General features: G+C 36.4%; 4 protein-coding genes across 4 annotated transcripts; 2 read left to right on the top strand and 2 right to left on the bottom strand.

Annotated features, from left to right (window-relative positions):
• Window positions 1-478: 478 nt before the first annotated feature.
• On the bottom strand, window positions 479-1,423 carry LOC106299741 (AP2/ERF and B3 domain-containing transcription factor At1g51120-like). The gene has a single exon (XM_013735771.1). It carries the CDS (start codon window positions 1,406-1,408, stop codon window positions 479-481), a length of 930 nt encoding a protein of 309 aa, XP_013591225.1. The 5' UTR covers window positions 1,409-1,423.
• Window positions 1,424-2,526: 1,103 nt separating this feature from the next.
• LOC106296469 lies at window positions 2,527-5,008 on the top strand. The gene is made up of 2 exons (XM_013732603.1): window positions 2,527-4,147; window positions 4,413-5,008. Exons 1-2 carry the CDS (start codon window positions 2,621-2,623, stop codon window positions 4,728-4,730), a joined length of 1,845 nt encoding a protein of 614 aa, XP_013588057.1. The 5' UTR covers window positions 2,527-2,620; the 3' UTR covers window positions 4,731-5,008.
• A 639-nt stretch (window positions 5,009-5,647) lies between these two features.
• On the top strand, window positions 5,648-7,138 carry LOC106300061 (ubiquitin-conjugating enzyme E2 20). Its single transcript, XM_013736122.1, has 6 exons — window positions 5,648-5,890; window positions 6,185-6,212; window positions 6,323-6,550; window positions 6,630-6,693; window positions 6,793-6,852; window positions 6,942-7,138. Exons 1-6 carry the CDS (start codon window positions 5,772-5,774, stop codon window positions 6,986-6,988), a joined length of 546 nt encoding a protein of 181 aa, XP_013591576.1. The 5' UTR covers window positions 5,648-5,771; the 3' UTR covers window positions 6,989-7,138.
• A 569-nt stretch (window positions 7,139-7,707) lies between these two features.
• Window positions 7,708-10,909, bottom strand: LOC106300060 (formate--tetrahydrofolate ligase). Its single transcript, XM_013736121.1, has 5 exons — window positions 10,650-10,909; window positions 10,128-10,277; window positions 8,871-10,046; window positions 8,643-8,789; window positions 7,708-8,193 (listed from the first exon to the last, which is right to left on the bottom strand). Exons 1-5 carry the CDS (start codon window positions 10,800-10,802, stop codon window positions 7,918-7,920), a joined length of 1,902 nt encoding a protein of 633 aa, XP_013591575.1. The 5' UTR covers window positions 10,803-10,909; the 3' UTR covers window positions 7,708-7,917.
• Between the last annotated feature and the right edge of the window lie 9,558 nt (window positions 10,910-20,467).

Genomic DNA, 20,467 nt, shown 5'->3' with positions numbered 1-20,467 from the left:
CTGATAATTAACATTTGTGTGTGTGTTTTTTAACACTGGATTATCATTAATAGAGTTGAGAACAAGGTTAGAACTCTTTCAAAGGACGAGGTCCTAGGAAAACAAGGTCTGAGGATATAAAACTCTAATTCTCAGACTAAGAAATGTAAAAGAGCTAAAGTAAAAAAGAAGAACAGATGAACCAACACTAGATGGTAATACAGGACGACTCCTTGAACATTTGTGTGTTAAGCTGTGACTTTTTTTTTTTTAATAGATTCTTTAGTGGTTTGCATTATTTGGTGTCTTGAAGTGATAGAGAAGAAATAAGAAAGAAGAGGGACTAAGCTTGGGGTTTTAGAAACCTTTTTGTTATCTTGAAAATTAAGATTTGAGTCTATTAAATTTAAAATATATTATTTTCGCATAATTTTATTTTCTTTCCAATTTTTAAAATCTATTATTTTCGATTACAGATATATTATATATATTCTTTGAACTATTGGATCCTAACACCAAACAACATAAAACCTCCTTTGATCTCCTCTGGTTTGGCTTCTTCTTCACCTCCTAACTTCGAGTTAATCTCTGGTTTCATTACATCATCAAAGCTGTTATGAACTGTCTTGTTTACTTCCTCATCAGTGACCGCTGAGTCGTTGTCTGAAAAGTAATGAACATCAATCATCAAGAACTTTTTGCTCTGACCTTCTAATGTCGGAACATCACAAGTGTAAAAAGTGATCACATCTTTCTCCTTGAGTCTCTTCTCCTTAACGAAACCGATCCATCCTCTGGTAAGGACAAAACTCTGGCTACTACTCCAGTAACAATACCTAAACTTCCATTGTCTCATCTCTCTGTCATAAAACACAACCTCAACATCTTCTACTATTTCGCCCTCTTCTCTTTCGCTTATGAAAGGCAAATACTTCACCGCATACTTCTTAGGTATCACAAGCCTGTTGAGTTTCCCGACATCGCTCGCTGTCAGTTCCTTCTGAAAAAGCTGCGTGCATGAGAACTGCTTGTTGGATTCTTCATCTCTTCGGTTCTGTTTTGATACAATCTGAGAACGGTTTTTGAGAAACTCTTTGAACTCGCGTTGGTAAGAACCGTCTTTGATCATGTTCAGCACGGCTTCTGTTGTGTAGCCTTTTTGAAACACCGGTTCGTGGACCGTTAAATCAGACCATGGGAAGTTTCTTTGCGAGTTTGCGTCGAAAGTTCGAAGCTTGATGGATGCGCTGTCATAAGACATGGCGGCTTCAGCAGCTGATTTGAAAGTCCCGAGCCATATCCGTTTGTGGTCTACGTAAATCTGAGCACCCCAGTGACCGTTCTGATGCTGAACAACTCCCTTGTACTTTGTATTGTCTGATGCGGAAACTAGTGCTTTGTCGGTGGTGGGTGGTTCGTTAAGTCTCATACGTTTCTTGACAGGTAAGTAAGAATCGTTTGTGTTTAATGTCTCTGACTTTGCAACGTCCATTGGAATAGCAGAGGATACTAGAAACATATCCGAGAGTTGGATTGTGAAGGAAGCAAAGAGAAAGACAATGTAGAACTTTAAACAGAGGCGCAAATTGTAGGAATAGTCAGTGCTATGTTTCTTTAATTTGTGTTGTTGCGTTGCATGAGTAGTGGGTATTTAACAAGGAATGAGTTTCCGTTTTCTTACAATGTAACATTAAGAAAAGGAAATAATAGAGACTAAGACAGCTGTAAATGTCAAATTAACTTAAAGAGTTTTATGTTAATTTAATCATTAACATTTTCTCATCCCATGTTCCGTATTTTCCTTTTGTTAATTTGGTTCTTGTTTTCTGATTGGTTAAACTGAAATTATATCTCTCTTAGACGAACAAGAAAGTTGACAAACTTTATGTTACAAAAGTTTTTAAAAAACAGTAGGTAAATTTGGTTTAATGTTGCCCTGGATAATGATTAAGTTCGCAAAGCCCAAATAAAGCTTCAAAGATTTTTGGGAAAACGAAACAACAAATTAGGGTCCGAAACTGCAGACAAAGCACACTTTCTGATGAAAATTGTCTCGGATTAGGATTCATAACCAAGAAACGTGTTTCCTTAACCGAGTGTTTCTGCCTACCCATAAATTGTTACAGAAAAAAATCTGCCTTGGTATTCATGGAAATTGTTACAGAATAAAAACATTTTTATTTGTTTTCATTTACATTCATCCACGAGAATATTAAGTAGAAACAAAGATTTGGTTTTTCTTTAATAAATTGTTCTATTCACTTTTCTAGTTAATACTTGATGGAAGCTCCATTGATCAAGTAGTTTGACTTAAAATTAACTAATGCTAGTCTGAGGTTCAAGCAATTTATCATAAATTAATAGAGAAAAATTTACAAAAAAAGTTAGTATTAAATCTTTGTACAAATAAAAAGATATTTATTGACTAAAGAAATTTTTTTTTTTAACAGAGAAAATAAATTTTGTAGGCAATTGGTTTAATGTTTTTAAATGATCAATACGTACAACCCGGTTTAAGATCCGGTACAATAATCCCGGTTTATGATAGGAATCTTTGGAACTGAACCATTTGTTTCCAGAAACATGTCGAAGATGAACAGAGATCGATTTGTAAGAAGAAGAAGAAGTCTGTTCAGTAATTATGAATCCGATTTCGTCCAGGCTCACCTCAGCCTCTCTTCTCCCAATCCCACACAGAATCTCCCTTCTCTCCGCCATGTCCTTCTCCTCTTCTTCTTCAAGGTCTCTGAAAGTCCCTACCTTTAAGGAAGAAGACGAACAAGAGAAGCTCAGACAAGTTCTCAAGTACCACAACCAGACAAAACACTCATTCACCAATTACGCAAGAGGCCCTCGAGGCCTCGACTGGGCCAATCAGCCCAACCCTTTTCGCAGATACCTCTCTTCTCCTCTCCTCCCTCTCCTCCAACACGACGAGGGCCACCACCACTATGTTCTCTACTCTTCTCTCTTCGACTCCTCCTCGCTTCCTCCTCCAAAACCCATCTCTCTCTCCACAATCTCTCACCTCTTCCTCCACTCCCTCGCTCTCTCCGCCTGGAAAACCACCGGAGCCTCCACCTGGCCCCTCCGCGTCAACCCCAGCAGCGGTAACTTACACCCCACGGAAGCTTACCTCATCTCTCCCCCCATCCCTTCGCTCTCTTCCCTCCCTTTCGTCGCTCACTACGCTCCAAAGGAGCATTCTTTGGAGGTCAGAGCGCACATCCCGCCTACCTTCTTCCCCAAGTTCTTCCCTGAGAACTCTTTCCTCATCGGTGTCTCTTCTATCTTCTGGCGTGAGGCTTGGAAGTACGGAGAACGCGCGTTTAGGTACTGTAACCACGACGTGGGTCACGCCATCGCTGCTCTGGCCGTTGCAGCTGGAGAGCTGGGATGGGAGTTGAAGCTTCTTGATGGATTAGGAAGTGATGATCTCAACGTGCTAATGAATCTCCCTGAGTTCCCAGAGATTGAATCTGAGCATCCTGATTGCTTGCTGCTTGTTTTCCCCAAGGGAGGAGCTAGAGATGTTATTAACATAGACTACAAAGGGATAGCCTCTGCTATTAGAGAAGGGTTCACTAGTTTGGAGTGGAAAGGATCTCCTAATGTCCTGAGTAAAGAGCATTTGTGTTGGGACATCATCTACAAGACAGCAGAAGCAGTCAAGAAGCCTTCATTGATCTCAAACTCATCTTCAACTTCAATAGATGCTTCTTCCTTTAAGGGGAGTGGTGTGGTTAGCAGGAGTTCGTATAAGGACTTGACAGTGAGTCAAGTTGTGAGGATGAGAAGAAGTGCGGTTGATATGGACGGTGTTACTTTTATTGACAAGTCCGCGTTTTACCAGATGTTGATGCATTGTCTTCCTTCTGGTTCTTCCACCAAGGGAGAGCCGCAAGGAGAGCAGCTTGCACTGCCCTTTCGTGCTCTTTCTTGGGACTGTGCTGAGGTTCATCTTGCTCTGTTTGTGCATAGAGTTTCGGGTTTGCCCAAGGGTTTGTATTTTCTAGTGAGAAACGAGGATCATCTCGGTGATCTCAAGAGGGCTACGAGGTCTGAGTTTGAGTGGAGGAGACCAGATGGTTGCCCTGATGGGCTTCCTCTGTATATGCTCGCCCAGGGTGATTGCCAAAGGCTGGCAAAAGGACTATCATGCCATCAGGTAATAGGCTTTGGATATCTCGAGTCGTGGATGCATAAAGTGTTCTAAGAATCGGTCTAGGCCAAATCGGACCTAGTTTCTTAAGGATTTTTTTTTTCTTGAATCGGGTCTAGGCGCGTTCAAAAATTCAAAAAATCGGTCTAGACGCCCGCCTAAGCAATAATTTCTTAAAAAGCGCCTAACAATAGCTTAGCGATTTCTTGAACATTGGATGCATATAACTTGGATCTTTGTTGAATCATGGTTGTGGTGGTTGTTGATGCAGGACATTGCAGGGGATGGGTGCTTCAGCCTAGGGATGGTGGCTCGGTTTGAGCCAGTGATGAGGGAGAAGGGGTCATGGATGTACCCTCGGTTGTTTTGGGAGACGGGTGTTGTTGGGCAAGTTTTGTACCTGGAAGCACATGCAATGGGGATCTCAGCAACTGGAATAGGATGTTATTTTGATGATCCGGTTCATGAGGTTCTTGGGATCAAAGACTCAAGCTTTCAGAGTCTGTACCATTTTACTGTGGGAGGTCCGGTTTTAGACAAGCGGATCATGACTCTTCCTGCTTATCCTGGTCCCACCAGTGATGTCTAAGATTATACTCTAGTCTTTGTTGAGTCTGTAAACAAATCTTGTCTTGGTGATTTATAGTGTAATAAAAGATACAACTTACATGAAGTTCTGTTCCAAACTGGTTCTTGAAGAGGACACCCAGTGTATTGATGATCAACCATAGCAGGGTCATCTATCATTCAGCTTTAGTTCGGTAAATAATATTAGTGGTGAAATAAGAATATGATTTTCTCTACAAAGTTGTAACGCTGGGGTTTGTAAAAGTTGGGGCACCACACTTGATAAGAGAAGTTTTTTCAGCACGAGATTCTGTGCTTAGTGTGATGTGAGATCTTGTAAACGTGTTAATAAATTCATTGTCTGGTTGAAGTTTCTTCTTGCAGTTGAGTTAAAAGATGTTCCCGGGCTGTAAACCCTGTTAACTACAAACACACAAAAAAACACACATTTATAACTCTTTATTAAACTTAAAATTTGTGATAACTAATCCTATAATTAATGAATATTATTTATATTTGAACCAAAAAAAAAAAAAAAAAAATTGTGATATATATATATATTTTTTTGGAACTAGTTGTGATATTTTTTTTAAAAAGTTGTAATTTTAGAAAACGAACACAGAAATAGTAGTAAATCTTTCAGAAATAATATATTTTATCAATATATGGACAAATCTATTAATACATCTTGATCACTTACATAATTAATTCAGTTAACCATATCTAAGATCTGCAAAGATATGTTTTTCTATTTTTTTTTTACAAAGACAATACAGTACAATGTATTTAAAGAAGTTTATGCCATTTGTCAACAAAAATTAACTATTTTCTGGGGAAAGAAACAAAAATAATTGTAAAAGAAAAAGAAAAAGGCAACTAGCCGTTGGGGTGTGTTTTCTTCATTCAAAGCGACGTCGTCTTCACCCAGTCAGACGCCCTTTTATAAACCTTTGGTAACTCTTCCATCGTTCCTCCTCTCTCTCTCGCACTCACTCATCGAAAGAAGGGAAGAAAGAAGAAGGATCTTTGTTTTCGCTCTCTTCTTCTACTTTCGATCTTTGTGATGGCTGCCGTTAATGGGTACCAAGGGAATACTCCTGCCGCAGATCCTCCGGCGTCAAACGGATCAAAGCAATCTGCGCCTCCGACTAAGACTGTTGACAGCCAATCTGTTCTCAAAAGGTTTGTCCTTTGCATCTCTGCAACATAAAGAAACCGCCTTTGTCCTTTTGTCTGGTTTGTAATTGATGGCTCAGATTCGTTAGTCTTAGATTCATTGTTTCATTACTACTTAAGATCCACAAGGAGAGACTTCTCTTATATCTTTGCACACAAACTGTTTGTTAGAATGTTTCTTTGACAAGTGTGCCTATGTTTCTTGTGTCAATCTGGTTTCCCTCTACTCTATACTGCTCAAAGCTTTGATTTTTATCTTACTCAGATTCTTAATCAAGATTTGTCTTTACTTGAACGCAGGCTGCAATCTGAACTCATGGGATTGATGGTAAGTTATCTTTGTTTCACTTGTTGACAATAAGCAAAGTCTTGAACCAGTTTTTGTTGTTGTAGTTAAGATGCTCATGTATAGTCTTTTGACTTGGGGTTGTTTTTCAGATGGGTGGTGACCCGGGAATCTCTGCTTTCCCAGAGGAAGACAACATCTTCTGTTGGAAAGGGACGATAACTGGAAGCAAAGACACTGTCTTTGAAGGAACTGAGTACAGGCTCTCCCTCTCCTTCTCCAATGACTATCCTTTCAAACCTCCAAAGATCAAGTTCCAGACTACTTGCTTCCACCCCAATGTTGATCTCTATGGCAATATCTGCTTGGACATTCTTCAGGTAAAGTATATACTTGTGTCTTGTGTGCTACACAGAATCAGAGAAACTTAATTTGTTTTCACATAATCTAATTGGGCAGGATAAATGGTCATCTGCTTATGATGTGAGGACGATACTACTATCGATTCAGAGCCTTCTGGGAGGTAACTTATTTTGCATAACCTTTTGATTTTCGTGTAAGCTTGTTGGTTGGTTGGTTGGTTAGTCGTATATCTGAGTTTATGTCTCTTTACCTTGGTCAGAACCGAACATCAGCTCACCATTGAACACTCAAGCTGCTCAGCTCTGGAGCAACCAAGAAGGTAAATAACTTATGCAGATAATGATTAAACACATATGCATCTTCTGCTCCTTTATGGGTTTCTTATGTCTCTTTTGTATTCTTATGCAGAGTATAGGAAGATGGTTGAGAAGCTCTACAAGCCTCCCAGTGCATGATTTCATGATATCATAATATGATTTTCCAGAAGAAAGAATATGTATTTCATTTTCTTTCTTTGTTTATCATCAACAGTTTTATCTGTAACCTTTACCTTGATTACCTTTGATTATCATAATATAGTTTTCCATAAGAAAGAGTGTGTATTATTTTGTATGCACTTGCTTTCTTTGTTTATCATCAACAGTTTTATCTGTAACCTTTACCTTAAGATTTGACCTGAGCGAAATAATGGCATGATGTGAACGAGTGAGAAAGAATATGTATTTCATTTGCTTTCTTTGTTTATCATCAACAGTTTTATCTGTAACCTTTACCTTAAGATTTGACCTGAGCGAAATAATGGCATGATGTGAACGAGTGAGAAAGAATATGTATTTCATTTGCTTTCTTTGTTTATCATCAACAGTTTTATCTGTAACCTTTACCTTAAGATTTGACCTGAGCGAAATAATGGCATGATGTGAACGAGTGAGTTTATTCAGAAATCAATCAGTAAGAAAGTGATGGATTCTTATTCATTTCAAAGAGATGTTCTACAAGCCTCTCCCAGGCATGATATCATCAAGCTGTTATTATGATTCATAAATCTCCACCACTTTTAATGATATGTCCCATAAAATGATTTTGAAGGAACACATTGATTCATAAGAAGCTTTCTCTGTATATCCTGAGCTGACTTGAACCATGACATAACGTGGAAAGAGTTTTTAGAGACTGATCAGAAAGGAGATAGGTTCTTATTCATGCATAATGGTGAAGAGAGTTTTCCATACATTAATCAGAATGATGATATGTTCTTGTTCAATTGAAACATAAACACTCAAATAAAATGTACAAACATTTTATTGTTGAACTAAGGAGAAAGAAGACTCGTGGAAGTTGGTGATTCAGTGAAGCTTCTTCAAGCTTTGACTAATCCACCAAATCAAGAAAGGCCACGAACTTTTCCAGTGACAGTGTCAATGTCAATCTCATAGAAGCAAGGTCTTGTCGGAAGTCCAGGCATTGTACTCATTGTACCAACCAATGGGTATATGAACCCAGCACCAATGCTTCCTCTTACATCCCTTATCGGCAACACAAACCCAGTAGGTGCTCCTTTCTTCGATGCATCGTGTGAGAATGAGTATTGCGTCTTAGACATGCATATAGGAAGGTTGGAGAAACCTTGCTGAGTGTACATCTCAATCTGTTTCTCAGCCTGCGTTCACATATCACAAGTCATAAATATAAAGTCCCATAAGAATGAGTTCGTCTAGTATGCATGCTGGTTCGGTTTCTTCTGGGTCGGTGAATTTGGAATTCAGTTAGTTCGGGTCGGTCGAAATCTCCCCAAAGTGAACCGGAAAACAGTTCAGTTCGGTTTTAAAAATTTTTACATTAAGTTTTCTGGTTTACGGTTAGTTTGGTTAAATTTTTTGTTTAAATTGAATAATATTCGGTTATTTCGGTTCGAATTTTGGTTAGTTCGGAATTTTGGTAGAGATTGGTACTATTTGGAATTTTTTTTTAGAAAACCGAACTAACTGATTACCGAACTTTCAAACCGATTTTTTTACGGAGCTGAACCGAATTAACCGAACCGAACTTTCAAACCGTTTGGCTTTGGCAAGTTCGGTTGGGTTAAAAATCTAGGAATGATTCAATCACCTGGTCTGAGTATTCAACACCACTGGCTCCATACGACTTGGCTATGGCCTCAATCTTGTCTTTGATGCTGATCTCCAATGGGTAGAGAAACCGAAGTGGCTGAGTAATGTTTTGGCAAGCTTTTTCAACAGCAATACCAAGATCCACCTACAACAAGACAGTTCATCTGTCAATATGGTGAGACTGCAAAAAGAAACTGCAGACTTAACACAAGTTTTACAAGATTACCGCTCCTTTACCACCATGAGCATGGTGGGAACAAATCACAGCATCAAAAGCACCAGCATCCATCGAAAACTTCCTTACAGCATTCAGCTCTGCTTCACTATCCGTCGAGAACATATTCACAGCAACAACCACATTCACACCGTACGCCTTCGTGTTTGCAATATGCTTCGCTAGATTCACACATCCAGCTTCAACCAAGGAGACATTCTCGCTCACGTAGGCCCGGTCAAGAGGCCTCCCGGCGACAACATCAGGCCCACCACCATGCATCTTCAAGGCCCTAACGGTCGCCACAACGATCGCACACTGAGGCGTCAGCCCGCTGTAACGGCACTTGATGTTCATGAACTTCTCCGTCCCAATGTCAGAACCAAACCCAGCTTCGGTCACCACGAACCCGCCAGGCCCCACCAGCTTCAACGCGATTTTATCCGCAACAATAGACGAGTTTCCATGAGCTATGTTGGCAAAAGGACCAGCGTGAACCAAGACAGGTGTTCCTTCAAGCGTCTGCATCAGTGTTGGGTGAATAGCGTCTTTCATCAGAACAGTCAAGGCTCCTCCAACACCAAGGTCATCAGCTGTTATCGGCTCCCCGGCCTTGCTGTTACCGATCACCATTTTCCCAAGCCTCTCTCTCATGTCACCAAGAGAGGTCGTCAAAGCCAACACAGCCATGATCTCACTAGCCACGGAGATGTCAAACCCTGTCTCTCTAGTCATCCCTTTCTCCTCGGGTCCTTGACCAACAGTAATCTTCCTCAAGAACCGGTCATTCACATCCATCACTCTCCTCCAAGTAATAGAATCAGGATCAATATCAAGCCTCGCAAACTTTTTAACCTCCTCGGGGGTAAGCTCCTCGGGGATCGTCTTGGAGATCCCGAGCTTAGTCAAACGCCTAAACATAATGTCACTGAAGCTGCGCTTCCCTTCTTTGTTAACAGGACACAGCCTGTTGAAAAGAGCCTTGTCTGACTGAGACGCCTCGTGGAAGATCCGAGTGTCGATGGCAGCAGCTAAGAGATTGTTGGAAGCAGTGATGGCGTGGATGTCTCCAGTGAGGTGGAGATTGAACTCGTCCATGGGAATCACCTGACTGTACCCGCCACCAGCTGCACCTCCTTTGATTCCAAAGGTGGGTCCTTGTGAGGGTTGGCGAAGACAAGTAACAACCTACGGCAAAAAACACTTGACAAATCAAACACATAGAGATAGAGAGAGAAGCTTATACAAGAGAGGGTTATGTGTGTAAACCTTCTTGTCAAGGTAAGCGCCTAAGGCTTGGCAAAGACCTACAGTGGTGGTGGACTTGCCTTCTCCAAGAGGAGTTGGAGTGATCCCTCCAACAACTACATAGTAGCCGTCCTCTCGATCTTTAAGCTCATCAAACGCAGACAACAGAACCTAAGAAGTTAACAGAGATCATCATCAGTTGATTAGATCACAACTTCAAAACCTTTAATCTATGAACTTCGAGCCTCGAAAAACATGATCAAAAACATATTTTTCGAACAAGTCAAATCATTTAAGACAGAACAGAGTTCTGTCGGAACCTTGTTTCAATCGAATCTAAAACATCAGCAATCTCTTGAAAACTATCACAGAACACAAAAACATGATCAAAAACAGGTTTTTTTCCGAAAAAGTTAAATCATTTAAGACAGAACAGAGTTCGGTCGGAAACTTGTTTCAATCGAATCTCAAACATGTCGTCATAACTTAGAGAGTAAGATTCATGAATAGTTACTATTTAAAGGTAGGGAAGAAAGGAAAGACCTTTGCTTTGTACTTGCCATAGAGATCGTAGTGAAGAGGGCTGAGATTGAGATCTTTAGCAATCTCGGCGATGTGTAAAGGCTCAACGGAGTTGGCTATGTCGATGTCGGCGGGAACTGGTGAAACGACCTGAAGCTTTCTTGAGGAGCTCATCTTTGTTCTCTCGCTGTGCTCTCTAGACTGACTGATAGAGAAAAGTCTTCCTTTTTGGCTATTGGTGTGCGATGATGATAAAATGGAGGATGACTATGATGAGATGGATGATGTTTCGTCCTTTTCAGCTTTTTAATAATTCAAAAGAGATAATATAATAATTTATGGTTAGCAAATGACGGTTTCGTCCTTACCAGTCTATTGGCTAGCAATGCCATTGCCGACGTTTGTTGATTTTTATGAAGAGATCAAACACTACTAGTGCAGTAGACTTGGATGACTGATATTGAATGCTAGTTTGTTTTTTTGGAATGATCTAATGAGCCTTCACATTGGACTGCTTACTAAATTCTTCGATTACCTCGGCTTAATTGATGGATAGCCGGTGTAGTTTGAATCTTCAAGCATAAATAGAGGAACTTTTTCCATTGTTGGAAGTATAATAGTGGATGGTAAAAGATAAATGATATTTGAGAATATTTTAGATTGTGGTCATTTGTAACTGAAGTTGGTTAATCATATTTTTGAATTCAAGGTTGTGGGATTTGAATCAATCTATGAGATAATTACTATTTGATTATATGGGTCCGAATGACAGCATGCGGAACAACGGCAATATGGTTCTAATAGTAATAAGAACGTATACATATATAGATATATGTTTCATTCAAAAAAAATATACATAAGTATATATAGATTTTTGTTATTATTTAAATGCAGTGTTGTTTGTAAACATTCAAACTCTATGTCCATCCGTTTAAGACTTTGAATGGATGTTGAAAATAAATGCAGTAACATGTAGATGGTTCTATATATATATCATGCACTCTATTAATTGTAGAACCAAAATGAATTATGATTTTATAAAAAAAATTACATGTAGATTAAAAAAAGGGCAAATCTCCAAAATAACATATTTCTAAGTTTATGTCACAAAAATAGTCCTCAAAAACTAAAATGACTAAAATAGCATTTTATCTTTTGAAAAATTTAAATTTTTTTTATTTTTCAAATTTTGAAATCTTATCCCAAAACCCCACTCCCCAACTCTAAACCCTAAAACCTAAACTCTAAACCCTAAACCCTAAACTCTAAACCGTAAACCCTAAATCCTAAACCTTAAATCCTAAACTCCACCCTTAACTCTAAACCCTAAACCCTAAGCCCCCACCCCTAAACTCTAAACCCTAAACCCTAAACTCTAAACCGTAAACCCTAAATCCTAAACCTTAAATCCTAAACTCCCCCCTTAACTCTAAACCCTAATGTCTAAATTAATTTACCATTGGGGTATAAGTGTATATTTATCTTTTTTGATAAAACATTAAGTGCTATTTTGGTTATTTTTATTTTTAGATGCTATATTTGTGACAAAAACTTTTTTAGTGTTATCTTAGTCATTTTCTCTTAAAAAAAATGCTTGTAAATTTGACTTTTTCCTATTTATTGTTTAAAATTGTTTTACTTAACTCATTTCATTGATTCTCAATACCAAAACAAATTCTCTCATAATAAAATATTTTATTTGTTCTCAAGAAATATATTATAACATATGAATGCATTTTTATTTTTTTAATTAGAATTTTCTTTTTCTTTTCATTTTTATTTTATAGATTTGACTTACATTAATTTTACCTTTTCAACATACAAATAGATACAATCTTTCGGTAAATTTGTTTAATCAGGTAAATATGCTTTTGTTTTGCATAATATACTTTTTAGTTTTTACATTTGTTTGGCTTGATGTGCATTATCGGTCTCATCTATATTTTTTGGATCAAAGATCTATTTTCCCACGAGAACTATATTTTTGGGTGAAGATCTGTTTCACTCAGACAACTTTACGAGAATTGTGTATGTCGGGCGCAAAGGATTTTCCTTATAGTGTTAACTTCTATGAAAGAGAGACAATCTCCTTATCTGCCATCTGCTCGTTACAGGCTGTGTTGATGCATCTCCGGTGTAGAACATCGCGATGAGCTCTGGTTTAGAGCTGTAATTCAACCATAGAGTCGCGGACATGTGCCGGTGATAAGACAATTCTTCTCGAGCTCCTCATTGTGAGAGGATTGAAGCCTTCAGTTGTTGACTTTGATTTTGGGAGGAATCGGAGATGGAGGAGGGACCAATAAAATTAATTTTTTTTTGTCCAACCAATGATTTCATTAAAAGATCAGAAACCTAAACATTCAAGCAATACAAAGCAGATTTAGCTAAAGCATCTGCAGCAGAGTTCAAAGTCCTAGAGATGTAAGAAAACGAAACAGAAGAAAACGATGAAGATAGGTTCTCGATATCCAAGTTGATTCCATAGAGTTCCACCGGATGTTACTTCGAGGTTAGTGCTTTAACAAGCACTGGTTATCTGATTTAAGGCAGATATTGGAGAGATGGAGGGACTTAGCATGAAGCAGGGCTTCCCGGACTGCTAGAGCTTCCACCATCAAATGTGATGCGACACAAAGTTCTGTCGATGTCCCGTGAGTTGTTTCTCTCTCTCTTGTGGATTGTGGATGATCCAGCCACAGCCTACAGTTCTATCTTGTGCTTTCCATGCCGCGTCCGTGAACATAGTAGAAACAGTCGTCGATGGATGCTCTGGTCTGGTGGTGTTGCTTCCTGATAGGTTGCGCATCGGTTGGGGTTTGATCAACTGGGCCTCCTGACATTCTCTTGCCAGCTTAATGGAACTGCAGATGACATCTTTTGTATCGAGGGTTCTGTTCTCAAAGACCAGGTGGTTCCTCGCTGTCCATATGCACCAACACACCCAAGGGAAGATTTTGGTTTAGGTTTAAAATTGATTTTGGTTTAGGTGTAAGATTAGGTTAGTTCAGTTTTTAAGTAAAATGTTGAGTTTGAAACCGGTTTTCCGTTTCTATTTATTGTGTTTATGGTTTTGTCACATGATATACCGAAAATACTTATTAAACCAACATTAAAGGAAAAATAAGTTTGAAATTTTATTTCGGTGATATATAAAACGGGATTCGATGCTATACAATAGTTCTCGTGGGGAAATAGCTCGTCAACTCTATCGGTATTGAATAATACTAGTATACAAGATATAGTTGAAGACTATGGAATTAAATTGCAGATTTCCGTGGACAGACAGAACTAAACTACATAGTAATAGAGAAAAATAAGCTTTTTTTTTCTTTAAAATGATTTACAATAAAAATTAGCTAAACTTCATATTACTGATCTAGGTCATGTTTGTTTTTGTATTTGATACATCGTGTAAACGTAACATCTGAATACCAAATCTAAATATTTATTCAAATGTTGTTCGTTTTTATATTTAATATTTGCATTCAGATGTTAAATTATTCTTGATTTTGTAATAGTATTTGAATATCAGTAGCTAAAAAAAATTAAAAATATATAATTTATATTCTTAATAATAAACTAATTATAATATTTAATAAATATAATTAAAACTAATTTTGATTTTTTGGGATTCAAAGTGATATAATAAGTTATGACGCCAAAATAATTTGGTGGTGTTTTTCTTTGGTTTGTGATGTGCATAAAATGAAAAGTTATGAAATATTTTTTTCTTGAAATACACTATCATATTATATTTTTGAAATTATTGGATATCATATACTGAGACCGGAAATATTATGCATGGCATCCCTGATATGTGGTGCTTTGTAGGATCTATCCACTCAAACTCCTCTTACTGAGTCGATCAAAACGTCAGCACTTTCTGCAGGCTTCGGCTTTATTTTTCCAAGGCCGTGAAATAATGAGCTACATTATGATCTATCAATTTGAGTTTTCATCTTCTATCATACGGGCTTTTTGTGTTTACTAATAGGATCTCTAGTTATAGCCGATAGACTACACCGTGTCAATACTCAAGTACTAATCTGATATAAAAATTATCCCATTGTTAGCATATATTGTTTGAACGAGATTCAATCGACTAGAGTGAAAGAAGTCAGAAATGGGATGACTAAAAACGTTTTATTAGATTCGAACTGAAGGGTTACAAGAGTGACAGAAAAGTGAAAGAGCAACAAGATCAAAGAGATCGCCTAAAACCCTAGATCTAGCCGCTTAGTATGTTCAATGGTCCAAAAGTCCCCTTTTTGTTGCTTCTTCTCCCCCTTTTATAGGTCTTCTGTCCTTGATGCTCTAATTTTGTACTTCTTTGGGCCTTGATGCGAGAGGCCGAGTATGCGGGTCTGGACAAAGTTTTCTCCAAGCCGGGTATTTTTGGTCGGTTTACTCGACCGGCTAAAAGTACTTCAAGGTCGAGCCGATACGTTTGGCCGCCGAACCGACCAAGCTAATCTAACTTGCTGGATTAGGGCATGTTATTCGATGGGCCTTGTGGAGGGATGTAATTCATCTCCTACATATATGAAAATGTGCAAATATATCTATTAATATTTTTTTGAACTTATCTAGTAATATTTTTGCTAAAACATTCTTGGTAGATGTTTGGAAAAAAGGATTATATCAACAAATAAGGAAATTTCATTTATAGTCAAAATTTAAAAGGTATTAAACTGTAACTTTTTGACTTAAATTCATATAAATTGAACTTGTCCTAGGACATCAAATTTTAGAAGATATATGCCTCTCGAGTCTCGATAGAGACAAAAGCTAAAATAAATATATAATGGCTATCCCAAAAACCTCTATGACTTCTTTTCTTGTAATACCATTGGCAATTTTGATGTCCAACTACAGTGTTGTGGCCTCATCAGGTATCTGCTTATTACAAAATATTTATTCTTGTTTTTGTTATCTTCCAATTATCCTTGGCCACAAACTGTCACACACAATTGAAGTTTTACATTTTTTCTTCAAAATATTGAACCAGTAGTAGCCATTTATATGTATATGTAGTAGAATTGAGACTACTACTCGAAATCCATGATTCGATCGGAAACTTGCTCTGGATCCATTTTAAAATTTTAAATATCCAAATAGCCGAATTAGGATTCATCAAAGCTGCATCTGAATTCATTAAGTATATATATATATTATGAATACATTAAATATGTACATGTTATCAATATTTTAAAAATATATTTAAATTTAATTAAAATTATATTACTTCAATTCGTAGCATATTATTATTTTTAATTTAGTTAAAATTTTAGTGTTTGGATATATTTATTTATTTTCACGGATCCAGTTCGCACAAATACCTAATGTTTGGACATAAATATGAATTTCGAACATCTTGAAGCTCTGAATCTGGATTCAAGTAGTTATATCTGATGAATCTGAAAACCTTGAAATCTCTGGGTACCATGAGTTTTGTCCATTCTAATAGTAAGTATCATACATATTCTTAAGTTGTTTTTAAAACTGCTGTTTGGACATTGTATATGCAGGATTATATTTCGATTGTGTGTTGTATATGTGCAGAGCCCCCAAATTGCCAAGCTCAATGTGTTCCAGGAAAGTACGGACTTTATGAATGTATCTATGACTGTATAGTATCTGGGTATGACTATGGAACGTGTAATCCAAACCCTAGTGGAAAATGTTGTTGTGCCCACGAGGGCCACGATCGATAGAAACTTATCTTAATTTGTCTTATAATTTGCGATTTAAGAATGAATTATCTTGTTCTTCGTATTATGTTTAAAAGGTGACTTTTTCTAGTGTTCTTTCTCAATGTTTTTGGTAATAGATTCAGTGAGGAAGAAGTGTACACTTAATTTTCTTAAAGAGTTAGTTCCATTTACCATATTTCAAAAAAACATTGTTGGGAAATGACATTTTATAATGGAATTTTATTAATATAGTGATATAAGAGTTATTATTAGTTATTACCTTATTTCAAAATTTTGTCAAAAAAAAACTGAACCTTTATAAAGAAAATTACAATATGTTGTAATTTATATTAATTTTGATATAAAAAAATTTAGTCATTACCATATTTCAAAAATCTTTCTAAAAATATGAATGTTTATAAAAGAAAGTATACATATCACAATTAAGTGATATCATGTCATATTTTTCATTAAGAGAGATCATTTTTGTTGGGAATGATCATGTGATTGACGTATAAACAAATCACTTCCAAGAGTTAATTCCATTCTGTATGTGATTTTTGTAATCATGATGTTGCATTTGGTCTTGTATTAGAGCAACTACTGTAGATTGAGAACCAAGTTATTAGGCATTATTTATGGAATATGAAATATTTTGTAAATAAATTATAATTGTGTTAGTTATCAGATGATTAGGAAATTAGATCACTGGGAACTACTCTACTTTACATTGTTCTCTTGTACGATGTTTTTGAACAGAATATATCAAAAAGTATTTTTGCTTTGTTTAGTTGGAATTTAACTGGATTGTTTCATTCTTTAGTCTCACTTAGAAAAAATTGTATTTCTTATGAAATGAAAATTACTAAGACAGACAAACATATAATGCAAAAGCCACTCATTCGCCCAACTAAACGTATTTTTTACAACATAGTTTAAATCTAAGTAATATAAAAAAAATAAACTTAATCTCAATGCAGAAGGAACAGCCCAGGAATCCGCATGCTTAAATCATGGCCCTCCGTAGAAGAAATGAGTCTTCCATTCTTCTGTATTAAAATCATGGAGGTTGTAACATTTTGGATTTGTTGTCATTCTCTTCATTTTTTGGATATGCCGGAGACTATTGTTGTATTCAATAAATTCCAGGTTGCGGAAATAGCTGCTTTACCCAAAACCTTCATCGAATAAATGGCAGATCATTTGTGTTACCGTATGTCGGCTGAAACTCTGTGAGTTGATGATTTTGCCGCCCCATTCCTACGCTCTCGGCATGATCAGCTAGGGTTGTAATATTTCTTTCATGTTATTGGTCTATCCATTAAACTAAGCCATTCTATCATGTTATTGGTCATCAATGAGAGCATGAATATATTGAGAATGTTTAAAATTGAATATATATATATATATATATATGTTTTTGAACTATATAAGTTTGAGCAAAAAAATAGAATATACATATAAAATTGTATATGTTTAAAGTTACAGTATTATTCCCCTTCAACGTTGGTATAGTAATTGTATTACTTTGAAGCAGTTAACTTTAAATATCAGAAAAATAACATAATAAAATTTATGCTTTGTAACTTAAATAAATGAGTTAAAATGATTGTGACAAATTTTAAGCGCACCGTCCAAAGTTCTTATTTTTTACTTATTTTACTTTTATGTTTAGTTTTATTTTTACTTATATTTTGCTTAGTTTGTTGATATGTTATGCGTAGTTTTGTTTTATAGATTGATCGCGTGTTGAAAACCAGTGATTCTACCTACATAATCATATTTTTGGGTGCAAGGTTGTGGGATGGTATTTGATTCAACCTATGAGATCTTTTTTTTTTTTTTTTTGACTGAAGGCATAACCTATGAGATCATTACTATTTGATTATATGTTTGCTCTTTTAAGACTTCGAATAGAGATGTCATTCATGGTATGTAGATAGTTCTATATTTATTTACCATTCATTCTATTAATTGTAGAACAAAAATGAATTATAAGATAATAAAAATCTGCATATAAATTAAAACTATGCATAATTTTTTAATCTGCAGTGAAAGAAAAAACGTGCTCAGAGAATACTGAAAACCAATGACAATAATGCATGTAAATTTGATTTTTTTTTCCTATTAATTGTTCAAAATAGTTTTACTTAACTCATTTCATTCATTTTCAAACCAAACCAAATTCTCTCATAATAAGAATTTTTATTTGTTCTAAAAAATATATTATAATACATGGATGCTTTTTTTTTCTTTTTAAATTATAACTTGTATTTTTATTTTAGATATTTAACTTACATTAATTTTACTTTTTCAGCATGCGATCAGATACAATTAGGGAAATTTTTTTGATTAGTTAGATGTACATTTTCTCTGTATAATATACTTTTATTTGCATTTATTCGGTTTGATTTGTATTATTTGTTTCATCTATATTTTTTTTATCTGCGTCAACAATCCAATGCTTTGTATTGTTTTACTATTTGCATTGCTTTGATCTTGATTATAGACCATTGACAATTATTTTTCTACAAATTCAACAAAGAAAAAAAAAGTTTTGCTTTCAAGTAGTTTGTGTAATGCATTTTTAGTTTAAAAATCTTTAATTATTTTGAGATTGCTCTCTAGATACTACCTCGGTGTTTCGTGCACTCGTGATTCGTTAGAGCCAGATCTAAAAGTAGAATGAACCTATTGATATTAGGTCACACATTGGCACATTCCATTGAGGATCAAACCAGACCCCTATGTAAAAGTAGAATGAACCTATTGATGTTAGGTCTTCAAAATTTCTAATGTATGCAGTGGCGAATCCAAGAATTTTCTTTTGAGGGGTCAAAATAAAATAAAAATTTCACATGGTGGATTCGATCCTGTTTTCTAAGGGTTCACTGGTATCCACTTCAACCAAATAAGTTGCTTTGGATTATTAACCACAGCTTACAAATTTTCCTTTTGACATATTTGTGGTGTCAAGTGATCTCTATAGCCAACGTTAGTCCGCCCCTGAATGTTTGTATTCTTTTATATAGATGTATAATTAATGTTACTGTTGTAAATAGAGAGTTTTGAGACTGAATATTTCTGTGTTATTATTAATGATCAAGGGGGTTCCTTTATATAAGGATTACAAGATGAAGATAAATGGAAAGTATCCAAAACCTAAACTTACTAGGATTAGGAAAACTACTAATACATAATAATGGAAAGATTACATCTATTAGGAAAAGGAAAGCTTTGTGGCCGCCTTTCTCTCTCCTGAAGTCGGCTCTCTCTCTCCTCTCTCTAGGCTTCGGCCATCTCTCCATCTTCTAGGTATTGGACCGGTCTCGGTCCGGGCCTGGTTAATGGCAATCAACTCCATGATTTATAACACTTCCCCTTGGATGCCATAACCATACAGGATTTGTAGTACGCTTCATGTTGCCTCATTAAAACCTTATCAGGAAAACCCAGTAGGACAAAACCATGATGAAGGAAAAAGAGTACAACACGCACTACTCCCCCTGATGTGAACCTCAGTGTAGGTTCTACATTCTACGCATCTTGGTGCGTGATATTTCTTGTATGTACAGGATGGGAGTAATCGGTCAGTTTCATTACTAAACCGTAATTAGACCACTTTGACTTCTTAGGTCGTTTCTCATGTCCTTTGACATTGAGTGTCCCGGTAAAGCATGTGTGCTAAACAATGTGAACCACATTGTTCTCGGGGATCACTATTGGGTCTTTGCAAATCATGTTTGCATGTGTCCATAGTCTAGACGTGATCGTCTACTGTTAACTCTTTACTTTGATCGGACAAACTAAGTTCTTATGGACAATGTACTAGACGTGGTTATCATGAACCTGTGACTCGATCTGGCCGATCCATGTCTGGGTCATAGACCTCGTCTATACATGTCCACTACTTGTCTCATGAGTGTTCAAGATCAATGATCATTGTTGTGAGTTTATAATCTCTTATTATGGCTCTGCGGCCGAACACTCTCATGTATCTCACATGTGGACATCGATCTTTCTTGCCTTAAGCAGTACCATAACTATCTCGGACATTGTAGTCCTTTATCCATCTCTTGATGGTGTCTCATGACCTCTGTTGTTGTGGATTATATCACACACTGAAATATATATTATTAGGTC

The sequence above is a fragment of the Brassica oleracea genome, chromosome C6, assembly GCF_000695525.1.
Source record: "Brassica oleracea var. oleracea cultivar TO1000 chromosome C6, BOL, whole genome shotgun sequence".
In the NCBI taxonomy this organism is placed as follows: Eukaryota; Viridiplantae; Streptophyta; class Magnoliopsida; order Brassicales; family Brassicaceae; genus Brassica; species Brassica oleracea.
Note: the sequence above shows the minus strand (reverse complement) of the source record. Positions and strands in the feature narration are given on the sequence as shown.

Bases quoted from the DNA above. Each gene is read 5' to 3' on its own strand.
- LOC106299741 (XM_013735771.1), bottom strand. From the start codon at position 1,408: ATGAGACTTAACGAACCACCCACCACCGACAAAGCACTAGTTTCCGCA.
- LOC106296469 (XM_013732603.1), top strand. From the start codon at position 2,621: ATGAATCCGATTTCGTCCAGGCTCACCTCAGCCTCTCTTCTCCCAATC. The intron at 4,148-4,412 runs GTAATAGGCTTT...TTGTTGATGCAG, and splicing joins AAGGACTATCATGCCATCAG to GACATTGCAGGGGATGGGTG.
- LOC106300061 (XM_013736122.1), top strand. From the start codon at position 5,772: ATGGCTGCCGTTAATGGGTACCAAGGGAATACTCCTGCCGCAGATCCT. The intron at 5,891-6,184 runs GTTTGTCCTTTG...ACTTGAACGCAG, and splicing joins AGCCAATCTGTTCTCAAAAG to GCTGCAATCTGAACTCATGG. The intron at 6,551-6,629 runs GTAAAGTATATA...CTAATTGGGCAG, and splicing joins TCTGCTTGGACATTCTTCAG to GATAAATGGTCATCTGCTTA.
- LOC106300060 (XM_013736121.1), bottom strand. From the start codon at position 10,802: ATGAGCTCCTCAAGAAAGCTTCAGGTCGTTTCACCAGTTCCCGCCGAC. The intron at 8,790-8,870 runs GTAATCTTGTAA...GTCTTGTTGTAG, and splicing joins CTCATGGTGGTAAAGGAGCG to GTGGATCTTGGTATTGCTGT. The intron at 8,194-8,642 runs GTGATTGAATCA...ATGTGAACGCAG, and splicing joins GTGTTGAATACTCAGACCAG to GCTGAGAAACAGATTGAGAT.